Below are 25,643 nucleotides of genomic sequence, written 5' to 3'. Positions count from 1 at the left end.
AGGTGAGCCAGGTAAAGAAAAGTTTATAGCATTTAAGGTGTAAACACTCAGTCAGCTAAGTAACGGGGTTTATCTCGGGGGCGGCAGAAGGTATAAAATAGTAAGACGTGGTTTTCCCTTGGAATGTGGGCCTTCATTTACTTTTTTCTAACTTCCTTAATGGCTTCCTTTAAGTTTGTGGTAAATTCAATCATACGGCAGGTGAACTATAACCCCCTTGGCTCACCTTGGGGTTATAGTTTTAGGGGTTACTCAGGTAAACAAGGTTCATCTCAGAGGGCTGTTAGGAGGTGTTATGAGTGCCATGTGGAATGTAGTCCTTCATTGACTCGTTGCTTAATGCTTACACGCCCTTAAACCTCAGTACATTTTTACCATACTCTGCAGCGTTCTGTGTGGCTTATCAGCTCACACTTCAGGTCTCTAACAGAGCATGTGTTCTTAGCTACTTTTAACCATCCCAACTTCATGTATTCTCCTTTCCTCCTCCTCTCTCGTTAGCAGGAACTTTCAACATATTCTAAAAATAACCATCAAGTACCTCTCCCCTTGCAGCACCTTGACGAAACCACCATAGAAAATATGGTATAATCACAGGATTCCATCTACACGCTGAAGGAAGCTTCTGTCAATGTTAAACAGCAATAAGAAATCATAAAGAACGTTGTGTGATTGATGTGATGTGATGACCAGTGCCATGCCACACTGTAATGTGTTAATCACTGACAAACTGACAAAATAATTCGCAAATTACAAATAAAGGTCTTACAGAAACCAACACCCTAACCGAAAGCCAATGTAAGAAAACATGTTGTGAAATACTGCTAGCTGTTTTCATTTAGTCTCAGAATCATTATCACCAGATGTTTTCTCCAAAGCTTTTGGAACTGGAATCTTTTTACTCTCCCTCCCTTTCCTGGGTATTTTCATTTGGATTGACCAATCTTCTCTGAGCTGTACTCATTCTTCTTTGGCATGTAAATGATTAACATGGTCATCTGCTGTGTGATAATGTCCACCTTGGCCAAAGAGGAGGCGTGGCGGGCGTCTCTGGAAATCTCCAGAATCCAGGCGGAGAACAGATGAGTGTGGAGGAAAAGGGTAGAGACTTCAGACTCTACATAGGACAGACACAAACTGGCTCATGACTTAGACCCAGCGGAAAAAACAACTGAAGAAGTCGCGTAGATTGTGCGATTTAGGTCTCTGTGTTTGTGAGACAGAAGTGGAAATAATGTTATCTTTAGCGCATGTATGTAGACTTATGGGGGTCATGTCCTTTGTCGTGGCTCAAATCACGGCTCAGGATCAGTACATGACCAGAGCTTTGAATCTCATGTCTGAGACTCCTCTGATAGATGGGTGAGTAATCAACAAGTCCAGCTAGTGGACCTCTAACTATATGTCTTGAAACCGCTTGATATCTAAGGATCTGCCTTTCTACTAGCTACTTTATAACTAGCATTATGTAAACTCTTACTATCGTTGACCACTAATTAGATGTCCACTTACTAGCTGACATCTATCTGGCTAGCGTTCAACTAACCAGCTAACCTCTTCTAACTAGTTGATCTCTTAGGCTATGTTTTCATGATGATGGTCTGAACGGAAGATGCAAAAGTGGCGTTGCGTCTTCACTTTTTATTCCGCGTTTAGACAAGCGTTTTCGGGAGGAAATCTGCGTGCATACGGTGACGCAAAAGTGTGTGGATTTCGATTGGGTATGAATGCCAGGCGGCTAGGTGGTGCTGTGATACACCATCACACAACACCAACATGTCTGAGCTTATGCGTAGAATCTTCCTTCTTCTCTTATCTGCGCCGCGAAAACCAAAACATAATTACAGATCCTTCGCCGTTCAGTAATGAAATAAACATGTTTGTTTATTTCCCTGTACTGGGCCTGTATGTGACGTTAACGCATAAGTTATGTGAGCAGATCTGAGCAGAGTTTTGCATCTTGGCAGTGTAGACGGAAACATTACGGCGGAGCGTATTCAAGTTTTTCCACTTGGGAGGGTGGTTTCAGATTTTTGCGTTTTTAAGCCCCAAAAACACTGTCACCGTCTAAACAAAAGGCACTTCCGATAAAATATTTGGACGTTTTTACCTGCAAGCGTCCTCGTGTAAACGGGCCTTACTTTCTATCTTCTAATTAGCTGACTGACAATAAGGTGCTACCATTGACTTAAATGCTTATGCCTTTGTTTTTCAAATGAATGTATAATGGTTTATAAAATGTAAAACCTGTTTATGAGTTGTTTGTTGGACTACTATTAGAAATATTGATGGTATTCTTTCCCCTATTTAATACGAAAGTAACCCAATACTAAAACTACTGACAAGCAGCTTTGAACACAATGTAGCAACGTAGCATTGTTACATCGCAAACCATTACCACTTGAGTAGGTTTTCATAGTTGCAGTTGTTCTAAAGGGAGTTGATTCACAGTTTTGCGGAAGAAATATTTAAACGAGAGAGCTCCATATTATAAGTTTTATCGTTTTCAAGGTCAAGGTCAATTATTTACGGATCTAGCCAGTGAATAAATCAGTTTAAACAATCACTATCGGGAGCTTTGTTATAGTCCACATAGTCAATGCATATGTTATATTACATGGCAGAAGTAACAACCTATATAACCTATAACCTGTTCCTCTACACATAGTACTCTTATTGCATCCATAGTGGTAAGCTACATTCATGTACCTATAATTATCGTTATCTATTATATGATTGTTAATCTAGATAGCAGTCGGCCCTACAAGCCAATGTTGGACTGCGGTACATCACAATAGGTTGCTTTTGATAACATGGTGTGAAGTTGTATCTATAACGTCTCGTTTTCGATACCAAATTTCTGTGAAACAACCAGGGCAACAACCTCAAATACAAAAGTCTAAAAATGAACATGTACTTCTCATAATCCCCCTCATCCTTGAATTGCCATTTGCGACACTTAATTACAATTGATTTGGAAGTAAAGGGATATTTTTGTGTAGGTTGAATAGTCAATATTTCATTTTTCGATTTATTGGAAATTGCGACATATTCCTGCCGAGGCTGATGTAAATAGTTTTGCTGCTACAATTCTGTATGCATTATTTTCATCTGTGTAATTGCTCCATGTTTAAGCTTTAACAGAAGCAATGCGGCTGTGAATTGGCCCTCATTGCGGAAGCAATCCGAAGGGATTTATTTTTCACACACAAACAAAAAGTTGTATAAAATAAAATCCACTCTGTCCTGCCATTTCTGGGATTTGAGAGAATGTGCAGACAGAGCCTCACCATCCATACACACACACACCGTGGCACTATACGTTTCTGAAGAGCGAAACTTTGTCTTGGGCACTGTTGTCAACCACTACCCAGACAGACCGACATGCATCCCTCTACAGAGCATATGCTGTGGTTTAACTGGAAGTGGTTCTTCACCTGAGAGGGGCTGGATAAAGCAAATGTCCCTATCCATGACGTCAAGGTCGGGGTATTATCAAAACGGCCTGTTCTATCAGACCTGTTCAGAACCACACTTCGGAACAAGACAGCAAACAAACAGGGGCACGGCCAGATTTCAGATTTTTCCACTATTTAAGTCGGGGAAAAACATGTGGAGCAAGTGAAGGGCCAGGTATAAGCCATTTTTGCATAATACGTCCTCTTTAAGCCACAGTGGGTAGAATTTAGTTGCATTTGCAAAGTGTGCGTGGTTAATGACCTAGATGAGCAGATTTCTCACGTGGCTCTTTTTCCTGTGATTCTCGACCGTCTTCCTCATTGTTGCTAGCCCACAACTTGGCACGCCCAAGCATAGATTGTCTTATTGCCTCATTAAACGCTATATAATATCACCTGGACTCTGCATGGTCTCCTCCCTTACCCCTCTTGCATTAACCTTGAAGCATGGACCTGAACTTCCCTGGCTGAGTACGATCATACCTATCTAGGGGGTTAGGTGTACGGTAGGCACCGCTGGATCACAGCCATCTCATGCGAACTGCTCTCTCGGACATGCGGGACCGGTACCTTTGCTCTGTTGGTCCATGCATTGATCAGGTTTGTTGTGGATCAAGTTATATTTGACAAAAGTGTGTTTTATCTCCTGTGTTTCACCTGTGTTCCTTTAGTCATAACGACCTGCCATGGCAGCTCCGGGAACGGTTTAACAACCAGCTGAACAAAGTTGATCTGAACACGCTGAACACTACACACACCAACATCCCCAAGATCAAGGCGGGGAAGCTGGGGGCACAGGTAGCCTTTTGTCCATACCTTATAATAATGGTATTGCTGATTAGCATAAAACACTTACGACTAAGTAAGTGTATTATGCTATATAAGTGTATTATGCTATACATGCAATTTAGTCTGATACACAACTAAATTGCAATTGCATGTATCAGATCATTTTTTATTTATCTATTTTATTTATAATATATTTTTGTGTATATTTGTCAGTATTTTTCACTATTCAAAACCATACTAACAAACATATCCCTTAAGCTATGTGCTTTAAGAGGGAGCGATCCTGTTGAGATCCTCATGCTGTCTAAACCTTTCCCCAACAACCTCCCATTGTCCACCAGTAGAAGACTGGTTGTACTGCTACAAGCAAACTGCAAAATTACAGTGGGCTGATGTGAAAAACGCCTACTAAGCAAGGCAAAAAACACCTTTGAGCACTGCTGATCACTATGTAATACACCTTATACCTGCCTACAAAACCCAGTTACAACGGGAGGATGTGTTAATGGAAAGGGTAAAGCAATGGGACAGCTCATGAATCTTCAGAATGCATCCAATTTTGTGAAGAAAACATACCTTCAAAAACCGTTAAAATATTCTCCAACAATAAACCTTGGATTACCAAAGAACTCAAAACAACAATCAATAAAAAGAAAATTGCTTTTAACTCAGAAAACAGAATCAAAACTGATCCAGGCAAAACTCAACAAACAAATTAAGAAGGCCAAAAGAGTGTATAAGGAAAAAGTGGAAAAGCTTTTCCAAGACGGTTACGCCACGGAAGAAAATAACCGAGTTCTATCACTTCAACTAACTAAGAGAGCATGAGGAGTCGGGGAGTCCTGATTCCAGTATCCAGAGACATTATGGTTACCCGCTAACAAGCAACAACAAAGACGAGTGAGGTTTGCAAAGACACTGACGAATGATTCTCGTCCTACTCCTTATATCTTCACTTTTTGCAAGTCATCTTACAAACTTACATAACATGTCAGACCATACAGATAACGTTAAGAAAAATAGCATGTTCGATTGGTTCAAAGTCCTGTGTTTATAGTACAGTTTTTGTACATTCTGATCCCTTGGACCCTTCACGTGGAATGAGCATTTTAGGCCCAACTCAGGTCAGACCCAATTTATACGGGAAATATTTACCAACATTAATGAATATGCCTGACAATAATCAGAATTTGCCATAGAATATAGGGTTCATTTATTACATAAAGCATAGAAGGGTGTTAAGACACTGGTCGGCGTCTCCTCCAACTGTAACACAAAATGTCCCACAGAACAAAGCCCAACTGAATTTGATGAAGATCTCAACAATTTCTACTGCAGGTTTGAGCAGAAAGACCTTTCCACAGAAACAGAGGCACTCATGAATGGGCTAACAGACAATTCAGTATCCACAGCAGCATTTGCAGTACAGAAGGAGGACGTAGAGAACGTTTTCAAAGGAGTGAACCCCTGCAAAGCAGCTGGTCCGCACAGGATATCAGGTCGCCTCCTGAAGACCTGCTACAGGGGACTCTCAGGATATCAGGTCGCCTCCTGAAGACCTGCTGCAGGGGACTCTCAGGAGCTTTCTGTGGGCTCTTGAACCGCTCACTAGCACAGCACTCCGTCCCTGCCCTCTGGAAGTCTTCCATCATCTGTCCAGTACCCAAACACAGCAACCCCACCTGCAATAATGACTCTCGCCCTGTAGCCCTGACATCAATAGTGATGAAGAGCTTTGAAAGGCTCATTCTCACTAAACTGCAGATGGAGGTGGGTGGCTTTACTGACCCACTTCAATTTGCCTACAGGAAGGACGGAGGGGTTAATGATTCAGTTGAGACGCTGCTTCATAATGTCCACATGCACCTGGAGAAACCAGGGAACTTTGCCAGGCTGGTGTTCATTGACCTTTCAAGTGCATTTAAAACTTTCAGAACGGCACACGCCGTTCTGAAACGGTAACTGCCGTTCACAACAATGGTATGTGACACCAGCATGGCCCGCCTCCTCCGTATAATTTCAAGACAAGTATTGCCTTAAATGTAAAGCTATATATGTAAATACTCTGGTCAACAGATACGCTTTAGTCTTGGGCTGCATCCGAATACTTAGTAAATACTATTTCTGTTCAGCGTCTACTACTTGACACCAGACCAACGACTGCAGAAGTGAGAATCCTGACATGGTATATATTAAATACTCAGCTCAAACTCAGTGCAGCAACTGCAGTCTGCGGTGGAAGACGTCTCTCTCTGTTGCAGGGATAACCGTCTCACCTTGAACATCTCCAAAACCAAAGAGATGCTCATAGATTTCAGGCACTCCTCCACCAGCCCCCCTGCTCTTCAGTTAGATGGCCAGATAATCGAGAGACTGGAAGAATACACATACCTCGGTTCCGTGACTGATCTCAAGCTCACCTTCAAAAGTAACTCATGAAATGTAGAAACGTCAACAACAACTGTACTCTCTCCAGAGGCTACGATGGCTGCAGGTCGACAAAACCTTCAGTCATTTTACAACTCCTTCATTAAACCTGCCTCGCCTTCAGCATCCTTGGGTTCCCTGAGTGAGGTGAACAAATGTCCCCTTAACAGGATCATAAAGATGAGTGGGAGGATCATTGGACAGCCACAGACCACCGCTCTCACAGCCATCCGGAAAAGTAGACGGATCATATCGGACCCCACTCGTAACCTCAACAACCAGTACCATCTGCTACCTTCAGGGAGGAGACTTCGTTCCCTGCCTCTAAGAACCAAACGAGCCATGTCCACCTTTGTTCCAGCTTCCATCAGGCTGTTGAATAAACAGTAAGCCCCCCCCATCCTGCCCAACCCAACCCATCACTACAGACTCCAACCTATTCACCTTCCACCAACTAACAATCTATTCTCCCTACCCATACCTCCACCCCTATCCACAGGGTGTTTTTTAGCTTTTAAGAATTTATTTATTCTCGTACACGATTATTACTAACTGTTTATTGTTGAAGTATGTCTTGATTGTATGTGCCTGACCACAAATGAATTTCTCTTTGGAATAAAGCTCTTTGGATTGAATTGAATACTGTGCAGCTCTGAGTGTCCACCTTGGAGATTAAGATTGGCAGCTCCCAATGTCTACTCACTCTGTGTTTGTCTTTGTATCCATTGTGCCTTTGTAGTTCTGGTCAGCCTTCGTCCCATGTGATACTCAATACAAAGACGCAGTGAGACAGACATTGGAACAGATCGATGTGATCCACAGGATGTGTCAGAAGTATCCAGAAACATTTCGCTTCACCGCCAGCAGCCAAGGTCAGACTCACAGTCAACGCGTCTCATTTTAAACGCTCTAACCCTTTTGTTTGATACATCATCAACTTTTTGACTGTACTTCCTACCATTTACTAACACATTTTTTAATGGACACGTTTATCCTAAGTAACTAACAATGAATTAAGATTGATTTATGAGCTGGTATGGGCAAGGGCATTTTGCTATAGGATAAAAACAGTTGCTGTCATGATTTCCCCTCTCAGTCGTCTCATGCTGTAATCCATTTCGAGGGTACGCCGGTTCGTGCAAGTCGTAAATTGCAAATCTCCAAGCTTTCTTGCGGAATTAGCGGGGGCACGTCCCCTTTTGGTCGTAGTGCATTTCCCGTTTCTCGTTGGCTAGTCATTGTTATTGTTAGCCGCTTTAGCAAACCAGCTCGAAAACAAACAACACAACTTTACAATGTATTCCACGCACAGCAAGACTGTGCAATGCAAAAATTGGTGACCGGCGTAAAGTAGCAATGTAATCAAGTATGTAAAATAATTTAAAATCAACATTATAATTACGAACGTGATACAAATACAAAAAAATAAATCTGATACTCTGATTTACATGACGGCTCAGTGTTTCTGAAGAAGTAGAAGAAAACACTATTCAATGTGTGAATTAGGCCTATTATTTTGCCATAAACTGAGCCATACCCGAGCAACCCCCCCCCCCCACCTACCAAAACTGAACCCCCGGAACTGAAGCCCCCCCCCCCCCCCCTTTCTTCTTCTTACTATACTCACTCACTATACTCTATACTCAAATACTCTATTCCAATAACCTCTTCTCTACTACTCTAATCCAAGGAACGTTATATATACCATAACAAAATATTCTACTTTACTCCCACTAATTGTGAACCTATCCCCTGCTGTGCGGTCAGAGATCAGAGCGGCGTTCAGAGATAATAGGACGGCCTGTCTCATCGGGGTGGAGGGGGGTCATTCCCTGGACAGCTCCCTTGGGACCCTGCGTGCCATGTACCTCCTGGGGGTCCGCTACCTCACCCTGACACACTCCTGCAACACACCCTGGTAGAAGCGCACACACACGCACACACAAACCATATTGAGGCACAAACAGACACATGCTGACACACACATACCTGTGCAACAAACCATTGTAGGAACAAGCTCACACACACGCACACACAAATCAAGAAATGCAGACACACAGACACACACACATACATACAAACAAACATATACAGCTGGAGAACCTATCTGCGGAGACTAAGGGGGTGTGGGAACACATATAGCCTTATAGGATGTGTTGACTTAGGGATATCTGGCGACATGAGAGAACCAGCAGCTGGCTGTTTAATATTAAATTAGTGTCTAAGGAAAAGGAACCGATGCATTGGGGAAAGAATGTAAGGAAAGAAGGAATATGAGAAATGCACAAATAAAGGAACCATGAGGTAATTTTGATTGTTCTGCTGACAGGGCAGATAACTGGCTGGTGGACACCGAGTCTGGACACTCCGAACACAACGGGCTCTCTCCATTTGGCAAGGTCAGTCAATAGGCTACATACTATATATATATATATATATATATATATATATATATATATATATATATACACATACATATGAAGCTCATTATCTAGATTCTAAATAATGTATGCATAGTTTATATGATGATGATGAAAATGTGATGAAAATCTATAAATCGGCAGTCGGTATCGGAATCTGCCAATTTGCTTTTAGAAAATTGAAAACCATGATCTGATTCTGATTGTTTGTGATTGGTGCATCCCTGTCACGGTTAGCGTGTGGCAGGTAGGCAGGTAGGACCCAATAGCAGACAGTTCAGGTAAAGGGTAATGTATTAACGCAAAAGGCATGGAACACCGAGAACACAGGTGACACAGGTGACACGGGTAAAACAGGGAACACCGGGAACACACAGGACGCAACTCACCACAAACCACAATGATCCTACAAGGAACAAAGGAAAGACAAGGGTTTAAATACCAAACACAGGGCACGGAACGAGATACAGCTGAAACACATTAGGGGAGGGAGCAGTAATCACACAGGAGGGAAACTTGACTGGACATGGGGAGAAACAAGACAGAGAGGCCAAAGTAAAACAGCAAACACACCAAAACAAGACAAGGAAACAGACGGAACATTACACATCTCTAATGAGGATGTACCAAAGTGGTACATTGTAAACAAATGGTCTTTTTTTGGTCTTTTTGGTTTGTGGGGGTGGTTAGCGACTGAAAAAGTGGCAGATAAGTAGAAGAAGAAGAAGAAGTTTAACAGTACTTGCCCTGCTTGCTGCAGTGCAAGTAATGAATTACAAATCTTGTTTCTTCCAATCACAGCAAGTGATCAAGGAGATGAACCGGCTGGGAATGTTGATAGACCTATCCCATATGTCAGTGGAGGTAATGAACCAGGTACTAAACATGTCGGCAGCCCCCGTCATCTTCAGCCACTCCTCCGCCTACGGCATCTGTCCTCACAAAAGAAACGTCCCCGACGACATTCTCCTCAAGGTGGTGAGTTCAAATCTCAGGAGAGAGAAATAAAATGTATTATATATTTCTGTAAGTGTGCATAGTGTTTCACTATCTATAATACTATGATACTTTTATATAATAGTTATTATTCATTAACTTATTTATTGATGAGGGGAAAGGAGGATAGGAGAGGGGGGGGATGAGAAGAAATTAGAATGAGAGAGAATGCGAAGATGAGAATGAGAAGATGCGAATGAGGAGATTAGAAGAGAATGGAGGTAGGTGAAGAGAAGAGGAGAATTGGGGAATGGTAAGAAGAGGAGTAGACGAGAGGTAAGAAGGGAATTGTAGTGCAGGAGAGGGGAATTGGGCTGTAATGTAAATGGCAATGAAAACCAGTTTTCAAAGAAGCTTTATTAAAATAACATTTAAACGAGACATGTTGCCATGGGCTTTCTTTGAAGAAAATGTGTGTTGTTGCATGGGCAAACGCTCCATATTGGCAATTTCCATGTGCATGCTAATGCTAGCGAGGCTATTAAGCAAACATGTTAAGTTTTAATTCCCTAGGCCACTTTCAAGTGGACTTCTGAATTATTGAAACGTGGGCTCATTTGCATATCGTATTAGCATTTTTTTATTTTATAAAATGGAAATTGCTTTAGATGGGCACGATGAAGGAGCATGATTAATGCATTTGGATTAATGGTACATTTTTGATGGTTTGCTCAAGGTTTTCCAAAACTCTTAACTACAGAAAAATCTCTCCATAAGGATCTTATTGTTCCTAGAGGCAATAATGTCATTATTGACATGGTTATTGACATGGCTACCAAAGTAGTCAAATCGGTACCTAACTTTTTGGAGACCTTTAATTGTACCAATTTTGTAATGCATGCATGCATTTACGGTACATTCTTCACAATTTGTTCAAGGTTTTCCAAAACTTTCAAGGTAACTGAATATTTATCCAGAAGATGTTATGGGTCCTTGTCAAATAATTTCAAATAATGCCAGAGACAAAGTTTCGAATGAGATCCTGTGATCCTCCTTCACAGGAGGATCACATTTGGTGATAGATACAGCTGGTGATAGATACAGCTGGAGATAGATTTCGAAAACTAAATATTTCTAATAGAAAAAGCAAATATATACTTTTGGTGTGAACAGATGATAACATTACGAATTTCTGGTCTAATATGCGGCCCTTATGGCCTGTTTGGTGGAAGTGACAAAAGAATAATCTGTTTTCTTTCTTCATTCTTTAATTTCACATTTTTTTCTGGTCTCCCACCTCCATCTCTTGTCTCTCCCAATATTTGCATTTTCGAAACCTCTCATAATAATAATGTTTATTTTATATAGCGCCTTTCTCACACTCAAGGTCGCTTTACATTGTCATGAGCACACACGGAACAAGACAGCATAACATGGGATGGTCACGGAGGGACTTAGGAAGGGAATTCCAGAGTTTGGGAGCCATGGCGCTGAAATAACTGAAGAACACCCAGGGTAGGAAGTCTGGTGCGGGGGACAGAGAGGAGATTGTGGTTAGATGATTTGGGGGAGCGGGATGGAGTATAAGGGGTCAGATGGTCACAAAAGTAAGGAGGGGCAAAGTCATGGAGGGCTTTGAAGGGGAGAAGAAGAATTTTGAATTTTATCCGGGGCAGAACCAGTAACCAGTGAAGCTGAGAGAGAATAGGTGTGATTTGAGCAGATTGCTTGGTATGAGTGAGTAGCCTGGCTGCTTAATTTTGAATATATTGCAATCCTTGGAGTGATTTAGTTGGGAGGCCAATGAAGAGGGAGTTGCAGTAGTTTAACCATGAGGTAATGAAGGAGTGAACCAGGGTTAGAGCATCAGAGGTAGAGCGGAAGGGGCGAATGCGTTCTATGTTACTGAGGTAAAGAATGCGGTCTTAGTGAGGGATTTAATGTGGGGATCGAAACTGAGTGAGGGGTCAAGCAGTATGCAGAGGTTTCTGACAACGGAAGCAGATTGTGCCATTGTTCCATCAATGTTCAGACTGGGACTATGGGCCCTATTTTAACAGTCTGAAACGCAAGTGAGAAGCGCCAAACGCAAGTAGCTTTGTGGGCGGTTCTATGGCGATGTTGCTATTATACCGGCGGATAAATGACTATTGCGCCCGACACAAATCTATAAAGGGTTGCCCTGAAGTAACCTAATTACCTGTAGGGGTGGTTTGGGCGTAACATGCAATAAACCAATGAGAGTGCCATCTCCCATCCCCTTTAAGAGCCATGAGCGCATTTGATCTGACGAGTTGATATTTTGACAGCGCTTTTGCAGTCTCCGATGAGACAGATGCATTACCACATGAATTTTAAACTTCAAATGGCTCAGTTTATGGCCAAATAATTTGTCCTAATTCAGACATGGAATAGCATTTTCTTCCGCAACTTCAGAAATACTGAGTCCTCAAATAAATGTTACCAAAGAAAACTTAACACACATATGATATGCGGTAACTGTGGTTCTATTTAATGATATACGCAATACATTAACAAACGTTGTTTCTTGCCAGTATTGTACACATTATCGTTATCGACTTGTATTCCTAATATGCATGTGTCCCCCTGTTAAGAGGCCTATACATTGCCATGGACTGTATTATGCGTTACACGTTTAGTTTGCATGTGTTTAAACAGAATGATGCACACACGCACACCCGCATTCATTAATTATTTTACACATGCAAACACGCGTGCCCGCATTCTCACGCGCGGTGAAACAATGTTTTCTCACGATCATATACTCATCAATCCTAAAAGTTATGGGCTTGTACACGATGTTTGTTAAGAGAATATGTGTTTTGCTGTACGGTGTTTGCAGATGCATTGCTTTAAAAGTACAACTTATTACCGCTGTATCAGCTTTTCTTTCCCAAATAATTGACCAAGAATGTGTGGCTAGGTAGATTAGAAAAGCAGAGTGTATGTGTGAGGTGCACGAGCAACATTATTCATGCGCCCTTAAAATAGCATCTGAACAACCCGCCACTGAATTTAAACCAGGTATTTCCTGGTTTATGGCGGCATTGTTTTCTGAAACTGCAAAATAGCACCAGGGAACGTTTGTGCCAGATCACGCCTCCTCCTTCCGCTGAACCGCCCCTTGGGGCGCAAGATCATTCCCTGATTTAGCCACGTGTGCCTGTGGAGGGAAAAGAACGCTCCGCACCAGTTGCAAACTAGCAACGACACATGCGTCTGTGTAGAAAGTCAATTGCACTGGATGCAAGATAGGGCCCTATGTGATTCGGACTGTTGAGATTTGGGACTGATGAGAAGGATTCTAGATGTGCATCCAGAGCTTTAGGTCAGATAGGCAGTCAGTGAGTAAGCTGGGAAGAGGATCAGTGGGCTGATAAACCCAAATGCAGCGCTTAAATCCAGAAGGATTAGAATGTTGTGGAACAATTATCCACAGACAGGAGCAGGTCGTTTACGACTCGAAGGAGTGCAGTCTCTGTGCTTTGATGTGTAAGGAAACCAGATTGGGAATGCTCGTTGAGTTTATTGTCGTGAGAGAGGACTGAAGTTGTGTAGCAAGTTGTATTATGTATTATACTGAGTTTAGTCAGCTTCCTGACTCTGCTAAATAGGCAGACTTGGCTCCGCCCAGCTATCAAGCCTTTTGTTCTCACCTTAAGTGACAGAAACTAGCCTGAACAACCTCTTAACTGATCACAACAGCACAAGCCTAAACCACACAGCAGTAACAGATGGAAAGTTAGTACAAGCAATCGTAATTCTAAACACTAGGAATCTTAGTTTCCAAACTCACCTACAGCTAGATATGAGACAACCTTCTTGTAAGAGAAAATGTATTATACTGTGTAGTGTTTGTTTAGATAGCATGACGTGAAAGAGATTGTATTCCAGCACGTTAGCATTATCATCTCCAGGAAGTACACCGAATATGTAGGAAGAACCAGGCCTCTAGCCATAATAACAGGGGGTCCCTACACACAAACGGCCAATATAACAATCATATTTCCAATCGATTCATAATTTTAGCGCCAGTGAAACAAGAAATTCTGTATAAATTCCGCCTAACATTGTGTTTGTTGGTCAAATATTGTCGTTGTTAGGCTCTGCGACTTCCAAAATGATTACTTTTTGCGTTGGAATTCTCACGTTCTAGCCTTAATTCTAGACTTAACGGAATTCAATGAGACCAACTGAAAATATACGAAGCGGGTATGAAATTAAATTGAAAAGGTATCAATAATATCGAAAATCTGTTCAAGTGTGTTGATTTGTTAAATGTTTGAATGGGGGGGAACGGTTAAACAATGACCAAGTTGCAAAGTGAAAGTCTGAAGTAGTTGAAGTGAGGCCCCGTCCACACGGAGCCGCAACGGTCCGGTCTCGTTTTATGCGGTTCAGGAATATCTCCGTAAATACGGATTCATTGCGAAACCGCATCGAGCTGTAGAAACGCTGTAGTAAATATTCAAGGCGCTGGTTCTCCACAGAAAAAAGTGGAGCGCATCAAGCCTGCGCGCATACAGCCTGCGGCCCTGCGCGCTGTATGCAAACATACCGTTACGAGGAGATTCAACCGTTTAAATTTAGCAGAAATACTTTTTAATGTACAGTTTGTAATTACATTTATCAAGGGGCTGTATTTAAAGCTACAAAAATAATACAAATAATAAGTCGCCCAGCTGGTGGGGGGCTAATGATGTCATCAATTGTGTTTCAGGCGTCCACACGAATCCTAACACGAAACCGCATAGGTCCGGATAGATTTTAAACCCCCCACGGACATGTAACAGAAAAGGCTCCGTGTGGACGGGGCCTAAGTTGGATGGCTTCGCCTTCCTCCCATTGACTTCCATTACAAAAATAATATTTTATAGTAGAATATGTTAAAAAGTTTCATATATATTTACCATGTTATGTATATTTAACATGGTTGAACATGGTAGTGCACAATTCGAAGCTAATCTGAACACTTTAAAAGTGGAATGTAGTCTCTAGGATAAAAATGTGGAAGGAGTATAGGGTCCCAAAATGTGTAGAGAATAAGAAAGAAAGAATAAACAATAACAATAGTTGAGCGCTGCTTTCGGTACTCACATAATAAAACAAATCTTTGAACTCTTACCTTTCCTCCACAGAGAGACAAAGGCGGCATTGTCATGATAAACTTCTACAACGACTACGTAACATGCAGCCGTACGGCCAACGTCTCCAATGTAGCGGGTACAATATTTCATCACTAGATGACAGCACCCATTAAAGAAATACCAAAAAATGAAATTTATTCAATAAATCATCGACTCTGTTGTGACCCTGTGATTGACTTTGTCCTAGATCACTTTGACTACATAAAGAAATTAGCTGGACCCAGTATAATCGGCTTTGGAGGAGATTATGATGGAGTGACCAGGCAAGTAGAAACTCTGTCCACCCTAACAACTTTCACGTTGTCAAATATTGGACAAAAATTTAAATGTGTGCGTGTGCACGCGCGTGTGTGTACGTGTGTGTGTGTGTGTGTGTGTGTGTGTGTGTGTGTGTGTGTGTGTGTGTGTGTGTGTGTGTGTGTGTGTGTGTGTGTGTGTGTGTGTGTGTGTGTGTGTGTGTGTGTGTGTGTGTGTGTGTGTTCAGGGTACCAACGGGTCTGGAGGATGTGTCTAAGATGCCGGTGTTGGTAGCAGAGCTGCTGGCAAGAGGATGGAAGGATGAGGAAGTCAAAGCAGCTTTAGGAGAAAACCTTCTCAGGGTTCTCAAAAAGACAGAGGAGGTGAGAGGAAACACACACACATTCTCACACACACACACACCACATCATGACATAGGCTACACTACATAAAGACACCCGCAAAAACACACACAGTGCCGTATCTTCCACCCAGCACAATTGTCTTTCTACACCGAATCGTATCGTTGCTAGTTTGCACCCGGCGCAAAGCTGATTTCCCCCCACAGCAAGCTCGCGCCGCTACACTTGCACCCTGAGAGCCGTGTCGGCGTAAAGCAGAGGCGTGTTCCGGCGCAAATTATACGTGGTGCATTGGTGCTATCTTACTGATCGATCGATTCTGGAATTGCGCCGCTGACCGAAAAAATCCTGGTCTAGGTGCCCTAGCGGATAGCGGAGTTGGTGTTGCTATTTTGACGTGCCAGGCAGGTTGGAACTGTAACATAAGCTTACACACACATAGGCTATACACAGCACAAACATACAAACAATTAGCCTAATTTAAATATTATGATGTAAAAGATTGCTCATATGTGTGAAACTGCATAGAAATAGCATGTGGATTGTGGAAAAAAAAAAAACAATGAAAAAACAATCTTTCAATAGGGGCTGCATGAATGAATACTGTAGTTCATTGAAATAATAATAATAACAATAATAAACTCGAACAAAGTATATCCCAGCCTTCCAAAGCAAAATCTCGTTTTAGGGTAGCTAAATGATAATGTTGGTTAAATTATTTGGGAAAGAACAGCTGATACAGTGGATATAAGTTGTACTTTTAAATTAATGCATCTGCAAACACCGTACAGCAAACACATATTTTCTTGGCACAGACATTGTGTACAAGCCCATAACTTTTAGGATTCATGAGTATTCGACAGTGAGAAAACATAGTTTTAACACGAGTGAGTGTTCGTTTTAGTGCGGATGATGCTTGGCGCGTGTTTGTGCAGCCATCTGGTTAAATGCCAAAAAACTAAACACGTAACGCATAATACAGTCCACGTCAATGTTTAGTCGATAATGATAATGTATGCAATACTGGTAAAAAACGATGTTTGTCAATGTATTGCCACATATTATTAAATAGACCCACAGTGATATGATATGCGGCCACAGGACCGCATATCAAACACACAATCACTGAAAGTACATAAGCAGATACACACAGGGACTACAGTAAGACAAAATAAACACAAACACACCCTGACTGTAATTAAGCACAAACAAACACACACACACACGGTACTTTACCACACACAGTCCATAAACACAAACACACACACAGTATAACAAAGTACATAAACACACAAACACAAAGCCACTCACCCTCTGTCTGCGCTCAGGTGCGGGACAGTCTGGCCGCTGCTCCACCAGACGACGTCCCCATTCCATTGGAGGAGGTGCAGAACACCTGCAGGACCAGCTATGGTTACCCTGACAGCAGTTACCCTGACAGCAGCTCGTGGGGCTCTTCCCTCAGCTGGCTGACTGTCCTCATGTCTTTGTTTGCCTGCCTCCAGCTCAGAGAGCATTAGATGCGTCTAGCTGCCTGTCTCACTCTCAGAGAGGACTCGAAAGGTCTGGAATATAGTCCTGCATACTTTGTCGGCTGAGCTCAGGAGGTAGAGCAGTTGTCTTGTAACTGAAAGGTTTCTAGTTCGATCGGTGTTGATGTGTCCCTGAGCAAGACACTTAACTCTAACTGCTCCTGACTAATGTATTATTTATTTAATCGTACAAACATTAAATCACAGCATGTTTTTTGATTCAAAGTTCTGCCTAAAATCATACTAAATTAGGTATAACCTACTCTTACCAATACAATCCCGAATGAGCAATCACACATAGGACTCCTAGCAAAATATTTCTGTATACTACGGAAACACACATTACAGAAGCTATTATGGCCTATAGTCACTTGCAAGGCCCGTCATCTATTTCACTCTAGGGCCAGCTACAGATCAACTCCCTTGACGGTAGTTATCTTTCCGGTTTATTCCAGAAAGGTGCAATATTTTAACTCCTACAGTCATTGTCTTTTAACCCTTTACTTGTTTTTCTTTTTGCCTCAGTCCATTTCCTGCGTTTAAGCACTTTGGTGCGGCTCAGCCGTCTGTAAATGCGCTTAAGAAATAAAGATTGACCTGACTTGACTCGTTGTAATCTGAATTACAATAACACGTTGTCCTCCATACAGACTTGAGATTCCTGTCTTTTTTTTTTTCGTATGTTGAAGTCGCTGATATTCAAACTCTGAGATTGGAGACAAGATGGAGGAAGCAGCTCAAAAGATAAATGCGTTTAGTCTGATAAAACAATGTAGGAGCAGAGTAAGTAAAAAGTTAATTGTATCTATGAATTTCAATCATAAATACAATTTCAGAAGTGGATGATCAATGGTGAATAAAATATATTGCTATAACAAGCAATTATATGAAAAAGAAAAAGACTAGTGCGAAAACGGCACTTCCACTTATTTGATCCCAATACATTTCAAGACTGTATTGTATATACAGTTAGACTAGATGTATGTATAAGGTGATAACCTTATAGAAACAGCTAGTTTACCTGTATATACAATACAGCTTATAACCTTATTCATACATCTAGTCTAACTGTATAAACATGTCAGCATATATTTACATTCAATATCAACGTTTTTAGATAAGTATATATCAACGTATAGTTTTGAACTGCTCGTGGGGCTTTTCATTGCTCTTTTGTTGTTTTGAGGGAATATAATGGGGGTAGGCTATAGGCCTACTCTGATTAAAAAATTAGCAAAATATGTATTTAATATTTCACAAACGTGGAACAATTAGCTAAATTTCATTCTGAATCCGGCCCCGCCCCCTCGGTTCTCAAGCACTTTTTTACAACCTATGGCCATCATTTATTTTTCTTTGACATGGACGCATATATACTGGATGTTACACATGAACATATTATATTCACACAATATTCTTAATAGCCCCGACATGATTGATTCTTGGTTCCTGTCGTAGGAACTTGACGATGGGAAGTACAGATCAGGTAGCTTAAGAGTTTATGAGTTCTATGTAAGGTGTCATTTACAAAAACATTACAAAAAAATAGTGCACATGACAATTTCACCGGTGGAGACATGAAACTGTATTGAAAGTGTTGCCGTTTTGGACTCGCGGAGCTCTACATCTAAATAATATAATATTTATATAGGTATCTATATGATATATTAAATATAATATCCCGGCCAAAAGCTGTGTGAGCCTCCAGATGATTATAATGAATTAAAGACTGCGTCAGGTACTCAGACGTCTCTGGTGCTTCCACAACAAGTAAAGACTCGCAGTGGGGGTTATCTCGGCCAGAGTCCTGCACGGGTTCGGGTACCCGACGGGTGACTCACACAATTTAGATGAAACGAGCCTTCTCCGGTGATGGATATGTTATTCTGTCAACTAAAACCGTCCTCAGTGGATGATGTGCTTTTTTTTTCAACAGCAATCTAAAGCACCACGCCAAACACCAGCTAGTGTAATTCTCCGGCGTTCAATCTAATGTTTTCCTTCGGGTGCGGAATGTTATTTGCGGGTATGGGCGGGTGCAGGTTTGTAAAATAAGACCGTATATTGATTCTTGGTCATGTCGGAGAAGGAATTGGGGGAAGAAACATTGGCTTTGTCTGTCTGAAGTCCAGATGTACCCCGACTTCAGATTGATGTGGAAGGACCAGAACCGTCAGAGAACCTAACGCAGTCGTTTATTCATAATATCATCCAGAGGCGCGCACAGCTTTGGCCGTGATATTATATATTACTAGAGTTTTTGCGTGAGCAACACGTGTGCTCAACATCTAGTTATAAATAAACCCATAGCAATAATGTGACAACCCCAGTCAATAATGTAACACATTTCTGAGCATAATATAATAACATTTTGCCATTCATCTTAAAACGTATACTGTCCGATCACCACAAATTCATCGAACGGTGAATGGTTCGACAGATTCATCAAACCATTCAGCGAACAAAAGGCAACAGACTGATTATCATTTAGGGGGCCACTCAATGACATGCAGAAGCGTCATCAACACGCCCACTGAAGTGGTGTGAGAAATACAGACTTAGTTTCTACTCCTCATTCACGTATAAGGTAATTTGCATTTCCTACAGAGAAAATGCTACCTCAGGGGTAGTATTATTCAGGAGATTTTCAAGGTACAAATGATACGTTGTTCACACATACGGCCCATCAGGATAATATCCGGACGAAAGTTTATGGTAGCAGGGGTAATTGTTCAATGGAAAGGGTAGTATATTATGCATGCAAATCAATTATGAAATAGCTTTTACTGTTATTCAGGGCAGAAAGTGCATTGACATTTTAAAATGCAAGGCAACTACTATTGGTTAGTTGAAAATATTAATCATCATTGAGATTAAACATCTCTTCCAGTGTCCTGACCAAGACAGACAGCAGTAGCCTACCGTCACACATAGCATGCACACAAAGCATAAGGAAATGAAAACAACTAAAACAGTCCGGAGGGGGGAAGGGGGATATCAATATCGCAAGACATTTCGGGAGGCTCAAGTAGGAGAGTAATATTAAGTTCGAGCAACAAAGTGTAGTCTTGTGGTGGACTCTATAGACATTATTCACCATACTGTGTTATTGACATGTTTTTTTTTTGTTATACGGACACTGACTCTTTAAGATCATGTCACTTGTGTCTTGATATGCAGGTCGGCGCGATGTTTGAATTTAAAGTTTTCTTTGTTGCGATTGTTTGCCATAAAGCACTGTAGGCGCTTTGGTGAGCCTGTGATGAAGTTCATTATTTATTTGACCGTGTCTAGACAGTTACAATCATCCCTGACAGTGCACAATCGCCAAGTGAGAGTGTGGTTTCTGCAGTGAGCGTAGACTGCTGCAGGAAAATGTGCTTCGATGCGTGCCTGGACGCTGCGCGCTTTCCCGCTTACATTACCAGGACCATCACAAGGCATGATGGTCGGCTCTACGGTTGGGGGTGCTGATCATTTGAGAGATGGTTATGCAGTCGCATTAACCAAAGACCTTGAAAGATGGTGCGATCTACGAGAGAGACGCAGAGGAACTTTCCTTACAAGGCTTTTGTCGGGATAAAAAACATGTGGCCATGTGTGGAAAAAATGATTACGCTTGCTTCATAAAGTAAGGAGAAAATGATTATGCATGCTTCATTACGTAATGGGTGAACCAAAATGTTATACATTGCAACATTATAGGCAAAATGTGATATTATGCGCTCAGAAATGTGTACATTATCGACTGGGGTTTCCACATTATAGCTATATGGGTTTAATTACAACTAGAGTCGGAAACTCTAGTTTGGACAACAGCTCATAAAACGTTTTTAAACAATTTTAGACATTGATATGTTCGACAAGGGTTGTGGTATTACATGTCCATAGACAACACGGCGGAGGATAATCATCAAATTTCATTAAATGCTAATAAGAATAATAATTGGTGACAAGCAAGTAAGCAACAAATCTTTCCACCACATATCTGTTCATAAATGTCTTCCTAATGGAATGAGTCCGCAAACAAATCTCCGGACAAATCAAACTCCTGGTCCTCATTAAAAAGAAAGTGACATAAGCTTCCATCCTTCCTCATACCTTCAGCTGACCTCCCCCAGGTCTGAGACTCCACAGCGTTCGTCTGTGTTCCAGATATCTCCAATGATGGAGTCTCTCTGATACAGCCGTCAGCATTCTCTCCCTGTCCGGCACTCACAGGAAAGGACATTTCACCAATTAAGGGAGTCACAACCATGTCATCATCATTGTCGACGCACAAAACCGAGATGGACACGTCTTTGAAACACTTTAGACCCAAAGCTGCATGGCATTCAAGATTCAGGATCTGCCTGCTAGTCAGATTGTGGTTAGCTCTGTTCAGATTCCTCAACCTTCTGCGTGATATCAGGTTGAGGTTGTGGTTCCTTTTCGTGGGCGTCTTACTGGTAACAGGGTGCAGCCCCAGAAATGGCTGGGTTCTGCTGTGGCTGGCGGTGAAGCGGTTTGATACGCTACACCCAGTTGGTGGAGGTGTGGTAATGATAATGCGAGGGAGGAAAGGGGGCTGCCTGTCTGGCTTTAAGCAGCCCAGCCGTCTAGACCCTGCACTGGTCTGGTGTACAGCAGCAGATCCAAACCCTGTATGAACATGGATCCTTAAGGGCGTGGACTGCGAGGGGGGGATGAAGTCCAGCGGAACAGGTTCGCTTCCATGGATGATGCTACCTAATGTGGTTTGATTCCGTAGTGGTGGAAATTGGTTGGAGTCGCTGGCCCGATACCTGCTGCAACCTACTCCGTGTTTATTGGATCTGAATAAATAATCGTGCGCCGGCAGCGTCTTGGACTCCAGATTTAGGTCAGATCGAGCGGTATTTTCAGGGCTATCGAAACTAGACGTGTTTTCGTCTGTGTTGAGTGTCTGGGAGTCAGAGTGCGTAATGATAATTTGTCCGTTGGCAGGTCCTCCCACTTTCTGGCCGAGCATCTCCGTTGCCAAGGTGACCAAGGCCATGGGGTCACTGAACAGATCTGCAGAGCAGTTGTATATATCATCAGTAATGTCTCCATCACACGCTTGTGCCGGGCCATCCACACATAATCCCTGGCATCCCATTGGGTCAAAACTCACAGGAGGAGAACATCCACCACACATCGGAGTTCCTTTCGTGCCCACCACCTTGTTCACTAGCCTGGCTGACTTGTGCATGGCGTCACATGCACAGCTTGGAGCGCACGTTTTGCTGACATCAGCGAGCGTCATCCTGCTGGAATGGCGGGCGGAACCGTAACTATTTCTGTCACGATCAGTACTGGCAGTTCTGCTTTCAGACCAGTTTTCCTGACACACAATGAACGCCTCCAGGCTCTCTGAGTAGGCCATATCATCCTCCCAGGCCTGGGGATCACATTCAAGCACATCAACTGGCTGGTTCTCTGGCGGGGAGCCGCGGTAGGGGAGGGGTCTTGGACAGGTGGGCGGGATGGGGGCGATGCTAGGAACCTCTGCAGCGGACGGTGACCACAGGGTGCATTTGAAGGAATGGTTGATACTAAAGCGACTCTTATTGCTTGAGTGAAGAGCGGTGGCTGGTGCTCTCTGGGACTCTGCCGGCCTCTCATTGGCTCGTCGGTGGTGGTGGTGTAGCGGTCTGCCGTCGTGCTCATTGCCTTCATCCTGCTGAGTGTCCTGTTCCGCTGAGGAGGTAACCACCCCTATCGACCGTTGCCAAGGAGAGTCGGGGCTGAAAACAGAGCCATGGCAGATTAATCTGGTGGTAGGAAGGGGGCAATCATACAAAGTATGACATCATAGAAGGGAGCTCTGACGATATTAAAATGCAAAAAATATGATTTTTCCATAAATATCTATCCATCTACTCCATTTTGCATGAAAATTACTTAAGCACACGAAACCCATCATTATCCATCCAGCCACATCATACCCTATTTGTCTGTTTGACCTCAAAGCTACCAGGTTTGATCCCCACTGTTGTTGATTACCCCTACCTATTAATGAACTGTAACAAAAATAAGTTGATAGGATATAAAGCTAATAAGCAGACGCCTATGATAGTCAAGACTGACCTTAATAGAAAAAGAGTATCACGTTGAATCAGCCTGCCTCGTAGTGTAGCTAAAACAATGTAAGGAGGAAATTACCTGGACAGGGAGCAGGAGAGGAGAGGGGAGTGTGGCGGGGTGCTCAAGCCTGCCCTGCCAGGAGACTTAAGAGGTAGCACAAGAGGAGCGGCCGGTTTGAAGGCCTCACTAGAGCCAGGGGAGCGCAGGGCCCCGGCCCTCGGCTGCAGGGTCCCGGCCCTCGGCTGCAGGGCCCCGGCCCTCTGCTGCAGGGCATGGTAGTAGCGCAGCACGGAGCACCCTTCCCCCCCACCCGCCGGAGTTAGGTGGATCTGGGTGGCAATGAACTGGGCAGGGCCCGCAGTTGTCCCCACTGTCACACCACTGGAGCCATCGAACCATGGGCCACGATCTGTGTCTTTTACCTATAGGGGGCAGGTTAAGAGCTCAGTGAATTACATACAGATAGGATGTCCTTTTGACGAGAATAATTGCTTAAAGTATAGCTTATTGTCTATCCTAAAATTATAAACTAACCCTGTAGTAATTGAACAATTAACTAATTGAGAATCCATTCTTGGAATCCAATATGGATATAGCTATACCACACAACAAAATTACAATAGAACTGCATTGCCTGGTTGTGATGTCAAATTATCTAGTAGTATGAATGTACTGTACAGTAGTGGAAGTACCTATGGCAGCTCAGCACACACTAGAAAGGAATATTGTATTGACTAATGGAACAATTGTATGAATATAGGTAATAAACTCATTATCAATCAATGTCGATGTACTTAGAATCAGAACAACACAAGACTCTGCACCTTTATCCCAAAAGTTAAATGTCTGCCAATGAAGCAGTCCTCGACCGCCTGCTTAAGTAGCGTTGCTCTAGTTGCTGCTTCAACCGGTTCTTCTTCCATCAACCTGCAGAGGACAAACATGGCCCACATCTTAACACAACCTGGTGACATCTTCTCAACGCATATCATGTCAAAAATGAGATAGTACTATTAATCCCAGACAGGAAATATGGGTGCCACAGCAGTAAGTACAGGGTGTGAATAAGAAATAAAACAAAATATATTTCTATATTAGTAAGAGTAATACAAATTAAAAAATGATAGCATGTATATATTTGATACTTAAACACTACCATAGAGATATCATAATTTCTAATGCAAAAGTATAACAAGTAGCCTACCTTTGCAGGCCGCTGGCGTGAATACCAAATAATGGGTCCAGACATGTTCCAAACACAGTAACCCCAAATATAGACGTCTGCCTAGCGACTTTCAAAGAGAGACGGTATCTGTAGCCCACCTGGGCTTTTGGACAATTATAGCCACACTTGGAGCATGCACATCTGTGAGACGGAGAAGTGAGACTTTATAGACAACATGGCCTCATTGTATTGGACTACCGTCTACTCTACTGTATTGGCATGCTGATGGTTATGAAAGTATCACAATTTGAAAAAATTGAAAAATGTGTCAAATATGTGTTTTAAATTCATTCAATCGTAGACAATTTATATTTTTCCAAACGCATACGATATGGGTGGCGGTTTAAATTACGTAAAATAACTTTGGGGCTTAAACTGGGGGTTGAGAAATCGAGTTTTCGACGAAGAACTACGAGGGGCCATATCATTAAGGATTATTCGAATTTAACGGAATAATACTTGTTTAACACAAACACATGTTTAATTATTCACTGCCAATTTACATTTTGTAGTCCTGTAGTTGTACGTCTATCCTTGAGTAGCAGTTGTTGCAGAATGGATAAACAACACTTCCTTCTTGAACACTTAACACAGCACAGTCCAGCAGAGCCCGTCTAACTGCCATTGAAACGGGAAAGCGTGTTTTGTGAGTCTGATGAATCAATATAATTGGCCTGGTCTTCTGAGAAACACATACAAAATTTCGTAAAGTCCATTAAAGCAGACAGATGTGATTACTTTTAAATGCGCTGAACTGGACTTTCATAACAAGCGCCCTCTAAAGAGTTCCACCAAGAAAACAGTCCGAAGTGGAACATGCAAAGATAGGGCGTTCCGGATATTCCTCTTCAATGACAACCTTTTATTAGACTATCTGTGGATACATGCTGTGTTTCTAGGGCTCCTTATTATTAGTCTTTATTTAACTTTATTCAATTGTCGTCATTAACGACAGTTGATGTGAGTACTGGCAAACCATACGGAATCGTGGTCAATTAAGTT

The 25,643-nt window shown here is 42.3% G+C and overlaps 2 protein-coding genes across 2 annotated transcripts; one reads left to right on the top strand and one right to left on the bottom strand.

The window, feature by feature from the left end:
* The first annotated feature begins 943 nt into the window (after nucleotides 1-943).
* Nucleotides 944-18,861, top strand: dpep1 (dipeptidase 1). Its single transcript, XM_056607815.1, has 10 exons — nucleotides 944-1,362; nucleotides 4,130-4,256; nucleotides 7,414-7,546; nucleotides 8,442-8,592; nucleotides 9,004-9,073; nucleotides 9,896-10,072; nucleotides 15,190-15,274; nucleotides 15,386-15,461; nucleotides 15,683-15,818; nucleotides 17,126-18,861. The coding sequence occupies exons 1-10, from the start codon at nucleotides 1,235-1,237 to the stop codon at nucleotides 17,315-17,317; spliced, it is 1,275 nt and encodes a 424-aa protein (XP_056463790.1). The 5' UTR covers nucleotides 944-1,234; the 3' UTR covers nucleotides 17,318-18,861.
* ddias (DNA damage-induced apoptosis suppressor) lies at nucleotides 17,546-25,482 on the bottom strand. The gene is made up of 5 exons (XM_056607814.1): nucleotides 25,145-25,482; nucleotides 24,621-24,782; nucleotides 24,241-24,343; nucleotides 23,495-23,838; nucleotides 17,546-23,076 (listed from the first exon to the last, which is right to left on the bottom strand). The coding sequence occupies exons 1-5, from the start codon at nucleotides 25,264-25,266 to the stop codon at nucleotides 21,336-21,338; spliced, it is 2,472 nt and encodes an 823-aa protein (XP_056463789.1). The 5' UTR covers nucleotides 25,267-25,482; the 3' UTR covers nucleotides 17,546-21,335.
* Nucleotides 25,483-25,643: the final 161 nt, after the last annotated feature.

Source organism: Gadus chalcogrammus, chromosome 14 (genome assembly GCF_026213295.1).
Source record: "Gadus chalcogrammus isolate NIFS_2021 chromosome 14, NIFS_Gcha_1.0, whole genome shotgun sequence".
Taxonomy (NCBI): domain Eukaryota; kingdom Metazoa; phylum Chordata; class Actinopteri; order Gadiformes; family Gadidae; genus Gadus; species Gadus chalcogrammus.
The sequence above is the reverse complement of the archived record's forward strand: the minus strand, read 5'-3'. Positions and strand labels throughout refer to the sequence as shown.